Source organism: Salmo salar, chromosome ssa05 (assembly GCF_905237065.1).
Source record: "Salmo salar chromosome ssa05, Ssal_v3.1, whole genome shotgun sequence".
In the NCBI taxonomy this organism is placed as follows: Eukaryota; Metazoa; Chordata; class Actinopteri; order Salmoniformes; family Salmonidae; genus Salmo; species Salmo salar.
In genome coordinates this window covers 31,875,800-31,891,362 of record NC_059446.1, presented here as the reverse complement: position 1 = coordinate 31,891,362, position 15,563 = coordinate 31,875,800, and the positions used below count along the sequence as shown (strand labels likewise).

Sequence of the window (15,563 nt, the reverse complement as noted above, 5' to 3'; positions counted from 1 at the left end):
TTTATTGTCCTGCAAGAGGAAATTATTTCCACTTTCCTTAATGTGTTTTACACTGCTTGATCAAAGACAGAAGAAGGTTGAGATATTTTGTAATGATAATGGGTACATACACAACCATTGAGATATGTTTCCAGAGGAACACAAAATTCCCCCCCAAAAATGTATCACTTGAAGTATGAAGTGATCCATTATTTCAACCTGAATTGAATGTGTAGGAAAGACAAGTGAAGTTGTTGAAATGATTTTACACTAAAAGGATTTTCCTGCCAATATTCAGCTTAGTATTAAAATAATGACTTTAATTCAAGAACAAATCCACTTGATTTGAATGGAGAGGGGCACAAGGTCTCTACATTACTATTCAAATTGTTAGTATTCAAGGAGGCAGATTGAGAGCCAGATGGCTCAATGCCAAGTAACTGGCACAATGCATCTTGGTGGGTCATATCGAGACAAGTTCATTGCAAGCTCAAGATCTTGGTTGTGCATTCAAAAAAATCCCTCTACACTTTGTGTATTCCAGGGGGGGCTATTGCAAGGAGAAAAGGGAGACTAAACCCCCCCCTTTAATTATCATAAAATCAACCATAACTACCATCTTGTATTGTTATGTGTATTCTATTGTCACATTGAGGTGCACAAAACTCTATTAAGACTGAAGAGCGCCAGAAAATTGATAGAAAGTACAAAAGTGCATGTGTGATGTGATGTGAAGTTTATATTTGTTCCCTAAAATGGCCGCCTTTGTTTGTTTTCTGTTCCAGTACGGCATCAAGAAGAAGGAGGAGAAGGAAGCCGAGGCCCAGGCTGCTTTGGATCAGGCAGCAGAAGGAAGTCTCACCCGCCCAAAGAAGGCTGTCCCACCTGGCTGCGGAGACGAGGAGGAGGAGGAGGAAAGTATCATGGACACGGTCATGAAATTCCTTCCCGGTCCACTTATGGATATGTTCAATAAAAAGTAACAGTGTTGGCGATATTAGATTGTTAACCTTCCAACACACATAACCAAGACCACCATCCTAACCAACCCTTCTCCTTCACCCATACATCCCTGTTCTAAGAGCCCTGGTTGAATCAACGTGCCATAATATTTGTCCTTAACTTAAATTATCTGTGTTACATTGTCTTATTTGGAAGGAAGACCACTGATTGGTGGTACTATGAAACTATGTAGCATCTGCATAGATCCAAAACATTAACTTAAAGACAAATTTGAGGTGTCCAGGCCTTAGAATGTGATCTGAGATCAACCATAATCCACCCTTTTTGTTTGTAAATAGCCTCTGGTTTAAAATAAATATATGTGATTACCAGAAAATATATTAAGAGTCTAAGCCATAATTTAAACTTTTGAGAAATTCTCCAAATCATATAAAATTTGATTGAATTTTGCTGTTTATTGCTTCTCCATTGAGACTTCATACATATACTGTTCTCTGTCCCAAGACATTCATAGGTTTTAATGTAAAAAAAAATTATAATGGTAATAGTAACAACGTGGTGAACCAGAAAGAAAATGGATAACTAATTCAACAAGAAATGTTTTTCAAGCATGCAGTTGATATATTTTGTGGAGTACAGTACATGTACAAATTCAATTAAATTTGTTATGATTAAGTGAAATACATTAATATTGAGGCAATAACTCTGGTTTTCAATTTTGTTTCAATGACACCACTACTACTATGTACAGTAGGCTATACATAAACATCCTAACTGTTCTTCCTTGAGATGTCCACGATAAAAATGAAAATGCTCAACAATGAACCAAACAACATTGGCAACATTCCTGATGTACCTGTGCTTAGTACAAACCAATAGAGTTGTATGTCTTGTTGCTAACTTTATCTGCTTCGCTCCTATAAAGTAGGACTTGTGGGAATCAAATCCGGCAATTGGACGTAGATGCTTACTCTTCTTATTTCCATGTCTGTAAATATAGATTTACGAGATGTACTCATAATTTCTCAAGCACAACTATGTTGTGATCACACTTTATGTGAACAGACAGTGACAGTGGTGCAATATACAGTATTGTTCAAGGTTTTCCTGTTAACTAAATGGAGTGCAGTCCTGAATCAGCAAAAACAGACACTCTTCATTGTTATGTGTTGAGCTTAATACGTTTTGTGTGTCAGTGTACAGACACAGCGTTGTCTGACTAGTAACGGCAAAGCATACGAACTCAGTCTGAAGTGTGATGTGGGGAAAGAGGTGGAGGATTGGCTTAATATAGGGGGTTTGATCGGACAGCATTTGAACCGGTGAGGGTCCTTGTCTCTCAGTGGGATTTGGTTTGTGGTTCTAACATACCGGTAAATTGTGTTCTAAACTTTGCCGAGAATGCAGGACAAGACAGGTATTAGTAATAACTTAAGAGGCATGTATACACCATAGGAAAGAGTTGTCCTCCGCTGAGTTTGTATATATGTTGTCCATTTTGATCCCAGAGGTCAATATGTACATTTCCCCAGAAGTTGCTGTGCTTTAGTTCTACCACAGAATAATTTGTTGAAAGTTATTCAAAGTTTATTCTAACTTTATTGAAAGTTATTTCAGAATTTTCAATCAATTTCTTAATTTAAAATGAGCTAAGCTGGACTGTCTGTTTCAAACATTCCAAATATTTAACACATTCCATAAGGCCACTGGCTTCATAGGATCATGGACATCCATATGGCCACTGGCTTCAAAGGATCATGGACATCCATATGGCCACTGGCTTCAAAGGATCATGGACATCAAATGACAAATTTGTCGCTAGTATGTGTAAAGAATGCCTTTGATGTTCTTCTCTTACTGTAAGGAATTTTTGCTTGAAAATCCTTTTTAAGTGTTGAGGTAGATAAAGATTCAACACATGACCAAGTAAATGTCAATAGCTATCTAGCCTGCCATGTACAGAAAAAATGTCCAACATGTAATCAAAGGGAAAAATGAAATGCATTATAGCAGCTAGCTAACTTATAGATTGCTAGGTAACAGATAGCTTGTTAAGCCTTTATTTGGGAGTGAACAAGCTAGTTAGCTAGCTATCGAGCATTTGTCAATAATAAACAATCTGGAATAATAATATTTGCTTGCAAACCAATAAATGTTGAGTACACTAGACAAGTGCCAAGCAGTTAGGCGATGGTATTTGTGAAACTGCCACTGTTTATATCGGCCCAGTGTTGATGCTAGTTATATTCAAGATTAACCGTTAGAAACCCGCCAGGTGTGATTCTGGGGCCTTACTAATGTAGTAGCAGTGAAATAGAGAAGAAAAATGTGCATGTCGTAAAACCTAGCTACATAGTACGCTCTCAAACTTTCCTGCCAATTGCCTACAATGTTTAAAGCTAGACATATGAAAGCCACAACATTGAGGTCCTTTATAGAGCACATTTATTGAACTTCCTGTGATGTTTATGTACTTGTGAACTGCCTTCAGCCACTTATTTATCAATGTGCTAAAACTTAGCTGAAATGAACGACCAATACTTGTTGGTATTATACAATTACTGCATACTACTTTTCTATTTATTAGTTGTTGGCACATGCATTCATCGACAGCATTCAATTCATCATTGACATGTTTTATTCTATTAAAAACCAAAGAATAGTCTTGTTAGTGATAGAATGTCTCATACTGTCAATTTCTTTATCTCATGTTTTTTCTTTATTTCAAATTCTCAGGTATTTTAGCTTTTCGTTTGTACGTTTTTAATTCATATTTTCTAGTGATCATGTAATGACCACAACTTAGTTAGAAAATGCAGTATTTTGTTGTTAGGGACCAAGCACACCACATCATTCATTTACGAGGATAATGGGTAGATGGCATGGATCTGGTTTGCCCCTTATAAATATTTTATAGAACCAACCCGACAAGGTTTTCCAGCAACTTACAGTTGTCTGAAATCCTGTCAAAGTTCCAGATTTCCTACTTGGAACACATTGTAGAATACTAAACAGTCATGAAAGTGCTCAGAAAGAAAAACAACCACCTTCACCTTTCATCTACAAAATGGCATCTCTGCCTATTTGTCATCATCACCTAATCACAAACAAATGCCACTTATTGGCAAATGGCTGAAAAACAAGTCACATGTCTTAATGGTTCTTTGTTTGCTATTCTAATAGACACCATGCCAGATTACTGTTGATCCACTCTTTCTCACTCTTCAAGTTAAACCATTCTTTCATTTCACCCCTCAATTAACCATCAATATGATAAAAACTGCCTGACAAAAATCCCACTTAAAACATTCCTATGTTGTGACTTGAATGTAACTGTCTGATGTTTCTATCTTTGCATTGTCTTCGACTGTTTCCTCTGTGTTGAGAAGATGCTTATTCTGGTGCAGTTTTCTGTCTGTATCGTTCCTGTTTACGTCCACTGGTGGTTGTACTTCGAGAAATCTGTCTCTTTAGTATTTTTGTATTGTAAAATCTTCTCACCCTTCTCCCTATCGCTCTCTCTCTCTCTCTCTCTCTCTCTCTCTCTCTCTCTCTCCCTCTCTCTCTCTCTCTCTCTCTCTCTCTCTCTCTCTCTCTCTCTCTCTCTCTCTCTCTCTCTCTCTCTGTTGACAATTGTGTGCATGCTTATGGTGTGCAATGTACTGTAGGCAAGGTTGTTAAGATAATTGTTTGTGTCTTCTGTGTTGAAAAGCTCCACCTGACAGCCTCCCTGCATGCCATTTCAGGCTGATCTTTTAGTCTCTGTAACATTCCTGCCAAAATGGAATCACCGCACACTCTGAGAATAAAGTGATTTCATATAATTGTTCATCGTCGTGTGTTTCTGATGGCTCACTGTACATTATAATTCTCATAAATTATTCAAAAGCAGTGCAGTGGTATAAACGTAGTTCTGTTATAGGGAAATGAGAAAAGATTTTGTAGGACTGTAGAGATTACTTCCAGAACCGCAATATGAAATCATACTTATCTTATTTGAGTAAACGCAACGACATTACATGTGCAGACAACAATGTATCAATTGTAACTGTTTCTGTTGCTGACGTTCATTTTTCATCTCAACATGGTTGTTATGCATCTTCACGTTTTCCAATAAATTTTACATCTATTCAATAAAAGTGAAAGGGCTGTGAACAGAATGTACTGTGTCATTCAAAGGGTGATTGGATCTTGTTTCCAAAAGATTTAACTGGTAATTATGTTGCAGGGTGAGTGGAAAAGGAACATCAAAGTAATGCAAATGGTGCTCCTCTCACAATAAAGTCTGTTTGCCATGAGAGGGGCTCTGATATGGGTATCAGCAACCTTCTACACCAAACAAATCCACTAGAAAGTATGCCCAGCAAGGATTATAGACATACATTTTTTGTATTATGTTAAATGCCATTGCATAGGACACAAACACAGGATTTAAATTCATCGATTACAATGGTGAGACATTTTCCAGCATTTTCACTGGGAGGGAGGAAAAGTACTGTTATGCAAGCAGCCTTTGTTTTGATTTTTAATGAACTTTTAAAGGTTGCAGGCATTAGCTCTCTGTTTGTACAGAGTTCTATTCTCACTAAATCTTGGTTTCAAAGATTTCAAACATGAAATCTTTAAAAAGACAAAATTTCATGTTTAGGCATTAATAACAAGGTCTTAAGTGTTTGTGAGCATTAATTTAAAAAATAATTTACTAACAATTTAACACCTTTTTGAACATATTTTCCAAAACAAGTCCTTAAAAATCTCATTACCGCAATGCTCTGAAAACGTCAAGACTATTAGGAAAGCTAATACATTTTCACATTTTTTTTAAATGTATTATTAACAGTCATCCACACTTACTTGAAACTCTGAATTAATATATATTTTTAAATTAACATTTTTATTTATTTGATTTTGACTGATTTCTCTCATTACCGCAACACCTTCCGCAATCTACAACCTAATATTTTTCATTGAAACCTGACATATTTTCAAAATGATGTGGCAAGACTGAAATAACGTAACGTATAGATTAACATTAAATGAACACCTGTTGCGGTGATGATACATAGGTTTTGGAAATGAGGTTGATGATTTCGGTAATGATAATAAGTATACTAAGACTGAGGTATGGTTAAAAACATCACATTTAATGTAGAAAACAAATTAGATATCGGCACAATCATGGATTCAAGTTCAATCAATTTCATTTTTGCTGTGCTTCAAAAGTACATAACATACATAGGCTAAAAACTGAGAAAACATAAAAACAACACATACAAAAACGTTAGAACAGCACATGTCATCGTCACTACACATACTGGCCTGTACAGTGTCCCATGGGGATGATGTTTCTATGACCCCAAGCTGGTGTAGCTTCTTCATCTTCAAGCCAAAGTTTTCATGCGTTTTGCAAGAACATGTTTCTCCGTCTGTGACTCTTGTGTGTGTGTGTGTGTGTGTGTGTGTGTGTGTGTGTGTGTGTGTGTGTGTGTGTGTGTGTGTGTGTGTGTGTGAGCGCGCGCGCGTGTATGTGGTGGATGCGTACGCGCGCGTATAAACTTCCTAACACTGTAGGGTATTGACTTCCTATAGACACCGTATGAGGCATAGGCTTCCTATAGACTATACATATGCTAATTACTCTTGCTGTAACCTCTCCAACCCCTAAACTCTCTCTCTCCTTCCTTCTGTACTCTTCCAGCAGTTCTGGTTTGGTGTAAATTTGTTCTCTGAATTTTGTCTGCCTTCGCTAAAGCTTTCTTTTTGTCACTTGCTGACTGTCTGCAATTAAACAGTACATAAAGCAAAATATCAACAGCTAGTAAATAATATTTAAATTAATAGTTAATTTTATATATATTTAAAAAATATAATCTGTATGATTAAATTCTCATTACCGAAACAGAAGTTCTCTCTACCGCAACTGGCCTTAAATTGCAGCGGTAAGTGAGAATGGTGTCGCGGAGGATGAGGAACCTTAGCATGTTTTGCTAACAACAGAGAAGACATGATGACTAAGCAATTTTTTACTCATTGTACATAATTTTACTCTGTTTGAATTACAACGTAACATACACTCAGACAGAGCTGGACGCGTTGCTGTAATGAGAATTTCAGCAGAAAATGCAATAAAATACAAAAATAATTGAAATGAAATGACTCTGCGCAAGGTAGAGAACACTATTATCTTTATTATGATATTTTGTTATATTACTAAATGACATGTTTTATATTTAAAATCATTCCTGCCATGGTATTTTAATGGTTTCATGAGAATGACCCATATAGAGAACAGCCGGGCTTTTGATCACTTAGAAATTCTATTTAGTCATTTATCACCTCGCTCAAAAAAGGTCTCCATTTGAGCAGTTGCCATTCCATCCATATCTTCCAATTTAATGGTCTTTGTGCTTCAACGCTCAACCCTCTTATGGGTTTGGAATTCATTAATACAACATTTTTACAGCGACATAAAAAGATGAACACTGAACTCTGTACTACAAAAAACTATAACTCTGCACTGTTGATGTTTAGCATTTCAATTCTAACATTTACAATCCAATGCTTTCTATGGACATTTCACAAGTTGTTTACCGATCAGATTCGATTGATCAAATGTTTTGATTGTTAAAGCAGAATCCTTAGTTGCTACATTACATTTTGGACTTATAAATGAATGATATATACCCATTGATTCTTAAATGATATAACTTATAAATCGCTCATGGGTTTAGTTCAACTGTCGTACCCCATCAGAACCCAAAATATATGTTTGTTTCACTCCAATGTTTGTAAACAAGCTAAATGTAAACAAACACGGTATACCCGCAAAACGTGGTTAAAACTATAATGTTAATATCATGGCTGGTCAGTCCTTGCATCCATAGCTCTGTGTATGAATTTGAGAGTAGTTACATTTCTCCAGGCCCATCCCTCAGCTTTTTTTTACCAAAACAGAGGTCGGTTGACTGCTTAGTCATTGTTTCAACTAAGGATTGTAGCTTTAAAAAGTAGCTGATCATACCAACCACATACTGTTAGTTTAATGGTGGGAAAACAGAACCCTCAGCAGTATCTGCGGCAACAGATGTTTCATGGCTGTATGCTCTGCCAGCTATCATGAGGAGATTTCCCTCATATTGACAAGGTTGCTAACATGTCACACGGCTCCTCATTTGGATCAAAGCTGTAAAAAACAACAGAGATTCACGGCTGACCTTGACAAGAATAATGTATTTATACCGATTTGAGAACTATCCACACTGTTGAGTCCATAAATAACAATTTCTTTCCTTATCACTATTCAGCAAACTGGTCTGTTTAGCACACAGCAGTCTCCATCCACTCCTTGGCAACATTAGCCCTGAGGTATTGCTGCAGGACACAGGGAAATAAATCAATTCCATTAGCATTCCTACTCAGGGGTGGCCTTTTCATACCCAGCTGCCTCCCCAATCTCCAAACACCACTCAGAACCGTGGGGAGCCGGGTCTCTATTGGTGTCCTGCAGACATGCTTAAGTCAATGTCAATTAACTGTTCTCCACTGGGCACTGCAGAAGCCAGCCCACAGAACAGCTCCCAGGCTTCTGCTCAATAGAAAAGGATTTCACTCCTGACGGTGGCCCTAATCTCTCAGGCTTGCCTGGGAATTCTCCCCACTCCAAAGGCAGGGGTTTACCCACAGACTCAAAAACAAGTTGATAGTGAAGCAAAGTTCGTCATTTGTGGAATATTTACATGTAGACTACATTCAGTTTAGTGTTTCATGAAACAAAGATATTCCCTACAGTATACTGTATAGTAGACGCTCTATATTCTTGTTTGGTCATTCATCTGTGCAATTATTTGGTTTAAGAAGACCATATTAGATGCTCTTTTTGAGTTAGAGAGGAAAACAAAGGAATGTCAGTCGTCAAATATCAACATCTTTGTTCACTCATCAAAGTATCCAAATTGGCCCACAAGATAGGCATAGTGTGCATGGGCACAGATTCTCCTCTGTTTTGCATATTGATTGCATGTCAATGACAGATCGAGGGGAGCACAATTCATTTCAAACCCATCAGACATCCATTTAACTGTCATCAAACGTCCAGGAGACTCTTTCCCCCCGCAACTCTGAGCCGTGAAGCTAGACAGGTATCAGTGTGGCCAGGGAAGGCCCAGATTGACAATACCGACAACTCCGTTGACAGGAGATTGGAGCAGTGGCGGCAGCTCAGATGAAGCTATAATGGGCCCAGTTAATGAGTAAAGTAGCCCAGAGACCTTCGCTGTATGAGGGACAGATGTGGGAGTCCTTCTCCATCCACCAGTGAAAGCTATCTGTCGAATTATAGAGCATTTAATTTCAGAGTGGACCCCTGGAGGACTTTCTCGATTTAATTTTGTTAAAAGGAGCAACAAAGGACTAGGAAAGATTAAAAAGTCCTATTTGAGAGATCTTCTGACCTCAATTAGTAAGTGTGTCCCCTCAGTTTTAGGTGCTGGCATAAGATGACGGCAGCACTATCAGGACTATGTCACCCCTTCTATGAAGTGCCTGGCCTGATTTAGATTTAGATTTATGCATAAAATAACATCCACCATTACTAGACCATGTACACTAGGTGATATTACACCTTACTCCATTTGGAGATGCGGATTACAAACAGGAAGTGATCTTGCGTACGGTGGATTAGAAACATATTCTTCTATAAATCTTTTTACGGTGCTTTTTCTGTTCTCTGCATTAATATAAATTGTTCTTTCTAAATATCGTATCAGAAGACATACTCTCTGTCACATGCATTTAATACTACATGTATGGATATTCAGCTGATATTGTATAGTGCAGCCTCTTCGGCAATCATCTCAGTTAGTATCTAGGTAGTATCTAGGGAGTATCTTAAATGCATGCTTCGGTTTGACTTATTTTTTCACATCAATTTATCGCTTACAAATATATGCAAATGCAATGTTATGTTGTAGAAGCATTCCATCTGAAATGTGGGTTCACAACCAAGATTGTGTGTATCTTCTGCGCCGAGTTGTATTACCTTTAAACACAGACCAACTAAATATTGCAGTACATTCTCCCAGAGTAAATGTCTTGTCTTTACTTCTCGGAAAGCGGTGCTCGGGACTAAGCTCTGCTGATTTGCAAAATGTAACTGTCAGCCATCTATGGAGATTTCATAACTGAGGGTAATGCTCTAAACCTGATATCTGAAATTATACTCTAAAGCAGGGTGGCAGGTAGCCTAGTGGTTAGAGGGTTGGGCTAGTAATCGAAAGGTTGAGAGATTGAATCCCTGAGCTGACAAGGTAAAAATCTGTCTTTCTGCCCCTGTGACAGCCTGTTCCTGGGCTGTCATTGAAAATAAGAATTTCTTCTTAACTGACTTGCCTAGTTAAATTAAGGTAAGGAATGCAAGTGCAGTCAGCAGTCTAAGCAGCATCCTTGTCCACAAAGGAAAGCCTTTGATATTTCATTGCGCAACTGATTGATGAAACATCTGGGCCACTCAGTCCATGTTCCCTGCAACCCTCCATCCACTCACTCTTCCACTTCCACCCACCCAGGCCTAAACCAAAGCATTTTCATTCAATCAGAATACCAATTACTTATTGTTGGGAACCTAATTGCCTCAGATTCAATACAAGACACATAATTTGTTCTGAAGAAGAGACAGGATTTATGCAAAGTTAAATTGTGCCCTATTCAAAGTAAATGAGTAGCTTTGAAATTGAAATTCGGGCTTTTGTTTCAGAAGTTTCCAATGTAATGTCACATCTATAGTTTCTAGTTACAAGACAGCTATTGCAGAGCACATTGCCTTCAAATTTGTCTACCAATCTCTTCAATGGTCTTTGTTTTTTAAGCGTATAATGAGTATATATTATTTATAGTTTAGCTAATTGTGGACATACTTTTAAGGTGCAAACGTTAATACTTATCCTGCAACATATCCTGCAACAACATATTTCACTGCACCTATCTGGTGTGACAATTAATCATGTACTATTATACTTTAACAGAATCAACACATTATTTTAGGAAATAATCCAAAAATGATGCATAGCATACATGTATTGTTATGTAGATTTGATTACATTCATTAATTCAGTGAGTCAGCGAGAGCTTACATTCAGTGAGTCAGCGAGAGCTTACATTCAGTGAGTCAGAGAGAGTTGACATTCAGTGAGTCAGCGAGAGTTTACATTCAGTGAGTCAAAGAGAGCATACTGTCACGCTTGTCGTTGGAAATGGAGGACCAAAACGCAGCAGGTATGTGTATGCTCATCTTGCTTTTTAATAAATACAAAATGAACACCAAAATAACAAAGAACGACCGATCAAAAAAAAAAAACAGTCTGGTAAGGCACAAGGCTAAACACAGAATAATCACCCACAAATAACAAACACAAACACACCCTCATATATGGGACTCTCAATCAAAGGCAGATAGACAACACCTGCCTTTAACTGAGAGTCCCAACCCCAATTAACCAAACATAGAAACAGACATACTAGACAAATCATAGAATACCTGAAAACCAAACATTGCCCAAAAACCCCGGAATACTTAAACCAAATGCCCCTTCAACAAAACACACCACCCCGAACCACATAAAACGAATACCCTCTGCCACGTCCTGACCAAACTACAATACCAATTAACCTTATACTGGTCAGGACGTGACACATACATTACCTTGGTAATACATTGGCCTAAACACAAACCATTTTCTCAACAGGCACCACAACAGTACTATTTCTCGCCATCCAAAATTTTTACAAAAATTGCAACAAAGCAAGAAGAAGAGCACGGGAATACTGTACCAAATTAGAAAGTGAACTCAAATTAAACAGCTGAGTTGACAAGCTTGGGGTAAAGAGGGCATGAAAAACAGGCATGCTCCACTTGTTAACGAGACACCAAATCAGTGGAAGTGAGCAGCATGACTTGAGGATATAGAGAAAAAGAGACAGGAGAAAAGGAGAAGCTTTGCAGTCCCACAACCCCCTGGGACCATCAAAGAGCACACACTAGCCTTTATAATAATTTAACTTAAACCCCAGAGCGTACATAACAAGGAACGGGTAGCTTAATATTCCTTAGTGTATTTTTTTTAATGGAATGTCCTCGTTCTGAACTCGAGTCTGCTTCTTCTAAAACTTAATTGTCACTGATTTCATAATTCCATTCTCAAGATGGCACTTCGAATGAGGACACACACAAGTGATTCATAAAATGTGACAGTTTTCTGCATGCAATGAAAGTAAATAAAATACAATCGGTTGAACTTGATATACGGTTTGGTCGATAATGTCTGGAGGTAACCATGCAGTTTTACAGTAGAGCTACAGAACACACTTTTGTAAAAAAATGATTCGCTAATCAAATATACTTGGTCCTTATTTGTGTGCTACAAGAGAGAGTTATCTATTGTCCCACAAAACCTCCACTATTCCATGGGCTCTATACCAGAGAAACAGCTGACCACAGATCACATTCTGTACTGGGGTTGTCTCAGTTTGCTGTAGTGCCATCTGGCCATGTGTAAATTAAGACATCATACTGAGGAGTTAAACTTGGTTGCCTTCCAAACACTCCGACGTTTCTGCAACTGCCTCCCCCCTAACAAGCAACGTTTGAAATCGGATCTACCTTCTTGTTGCTTTGAGTCAGCGCCTCTTATTGTGGAGTTGAAATGTACCATGTACAATTGTACATGCATTTCCCTTGTACAAGTTTCCTGAATACATGAACGTCTGTCCAACACTCAACAACTTCCAGCTATAGTAGCAGTGTACACAGAACACACTGCAACACTACTCCCATAATGTACCCCCTTTCACAGAGGCCAGAGGCTAATGCATAGGGATGCCTCTCATGATCTCTACAGTATACAAACAAATACTATAGGCTTATCCAAACGTTGCTGTTTGTCATTCTACTGTGCTAGTCTGGTACTGTGTGACATCAGGGCTAAGTCTGCTTCTGTGTGGCATCAGGGCTAAGTCTGGTACTGTGTGACATCAGGGCTAAGTCTGCTTGTGTGTGACATCAGGGCTAAGTCTGCTTTTGTGTGACATCAGGGCTAAGTCTGGTACTGTGTGACATCAGGGCTAAGTCTGCTTGTGTGTGACATCAGGGCTAAGTCTGCTACTGTGTGACATCAGGGCTAAGTCTGCTTCTGTGTGACATCAGGGCTAAGTCTGCTTCTGTGTGACATCAGGGCTAAGTCTGCTTCTGTGTGACATCAGGGCTAAGTCTGCTTCTGTGTGACATCAGGGCTAAGTCTGCTAATGTGTGACATCAGGGCTAAGTCTGCTTCTGTGTGACATCAGGGCTAAGTCTGCTAATGTGTGACATCAGGGCTAAGTACTACTAGTTTTGATTGTGGCCCCTGGAAAATAAACCGATGAAATAAGAACATTTGATATGTAGCACATTTACCACAGTGCAGTCAAACTCTACATTTCCTGTTATTGCACAAAATAATATCATACCCCAATAATAGCTAAGAGGATTCGGTCTTATTTCTCTTGGTAATGCGGTGGGAAAATGCCTTATTGAACAGAGAGAACACAAAGCATCCCCTGCAAGTGTCTGTCTCTTTATCTCTGCCGTTTAAATAGATTTTTTTTAAAGTTTAGATGAATCTCGCAGTGCACTCGTCTCGTTTGTACCTTCACACACAATTCATCATGTCGAAGCCCGCTTTGATTGATTTTTGTTTCACAAACACAACACATCCAACCCATCAAAACACATGGGCGATCTGAGCATTTGCATGGATATATTTCTTCACATACATACTGTTAAATAAAATTGCTGATTCATAATATTATTATGTCATTGTCAAAGGATAACTTTTTACTTAAACGCACAGAGGAACAGAATATCAGACAGTAATTCATTTACGTCAGTTAAAGCTAGAATCCTTAATTCAAACAAGAAATGGCTTCCCCGCCTCTGTTTTGCTAAAAAGCTGAGGGATGGGGCTGGAGAAATGTAACCACTCTCAAATTCAGAAAGAACTATGGATGCAAGGACTGACCATCAAATGTATCATTTTAACCATGTTATGAGGCTATATAGTGTTTGTTTACATTTACTTTGTTTACAAACATTGGAGTAAAACAAGGTTATATTTTAGTTCTGATGGGGTACTGTTACGCTCGTTGATGGAAGGATTGGACCAAGGTGCAGCATGGTAGGCGTACATTTTACATTTATTAAATGAACACCGAAACAAAACAAATACAAACGAAAACGTAACGTTCAGTAGGGCATACAGCACAGTACCAAAAACAAGATCCCACAAACTAAGGTGGGAAAAAAGGCTGCCTAAGTATGATCCCCAATCAGAGACAACGATAGACAGCTGCCTCTGATTGGGAACCATACCCGGCCAACAAAGAAATAGAAAAACTAGAATGCCCACCCAAATCACACCCTGACCTAACCAAATAGAGAAATGAAAAGGCTCTCTAAGGTCAGGGCATGACAGGTACGACAGTTGAACTAAGCTCATGAGGTATTTATAAGTATATTCTTTAAGAATCAATGGCTAAATATCATTAATTTATAAGTCCATGATGTAGCAACTAAGGATTCTAGCTTTAAATCAACCAGCCATCATTTTACTTGTCTCAACACAGGTACGTATCAAGCTTGATTAGTAAACGCATCTGTGGTTCTGATGCTCTCACAATCCTGAAGGATAACCCATATAAACCCTTATAAATATTCAGCTCATCCATGATTATCTTAATTATAATCAAGTGTTAAACACTTATATGTAATTAACACTGCAGGGTGTGTGAATCACAGTGTATCTTAAGCTACAGTATCTACAGTACTGTTCACGTTAACACTGATGAATGAATCTATTTATCAATTGATTAAATGTGAAATACCATTTTACAGGGTTCTCACTGTCTGAACACAGTGGCAACTATGAACAAGGCTATCAGTTTCAAAATGAAATGCCTTGTTTGTCTGTCTTTAGGCCCCAATTGTCTCAATCACAGACAAACTGAACTGCGCGTTCAACTGGAATGTTTGCAAAGTTTTTTGAAAATGTGCTTTCAATTTGCAATTACCATAGCAACAGCTTGTAGGTTATCAGTTTTAAAACAGTTAACACATCTGATACAGTGTAAAATAAACATTATTGTGAACAGCAGTTTTCCTGGCTTTGAAATGTAGCCTTAGAATGGGAGGCTATCTGTCTAAACCTGTTTCTGTAAGACTGAGTTCACCTGATGCAGAGCAAACCTGATGCATGCATAGTAAACTAAAACTACTTGTACATGCCACTTGAACACTATTGGTTCCCAGTGCACTCTGTCTTTAAAACCTTACAGTAGAGAGTGAGATCACTAGAGCCATGACGCAGGAAGGAGGACAGCCTATGGTGTTCTAGTCTCCCGGGTGGACACTGGAGAGAGCAGATCTTTAAACATTTATGTGACACACACACACACACGCTCGCTGTAGATCACCTTAAAACAAGGCTGAAGAATAAACGAGCTGTCAGACCAAGCCATCACACTCAATAAATCATACCACAATTTACTATTTATCCCACTTCAAAACAGAAAGCTATCAAGATTTTCTGCAGAAA

At 38.2% G+C, this 15,563-nt stretch overlaps 1 protein-coding gene across 3 annotated transcripts in view; it reads left to right on the top strand.

Moving 5' to 3' along the window:
- The window catches only part of LOC106604630 (complexin-1), a 78,702-nt gene extending 73,931 nt beyond the window's left edge, over positions 1-4,771 (top strand). For all 3 annotated transcript variants that reach the window (XM_014199457.2, XM_045718051.1, XM_014199456.2), the window contains one exon: positions 765-4,771. In XM_014199457.2, coding sequence (XP_014054932.1) covers positions 765-962 — 198 coding nt within the window. In that variant the 3' untranslated portion in view covers positions 963-4,771. The remainder of the gene's footprint in view (positions 1-764) is intronic.
- Positions 4,772-15,563: the final 10,792 nt, after the last annotated feature.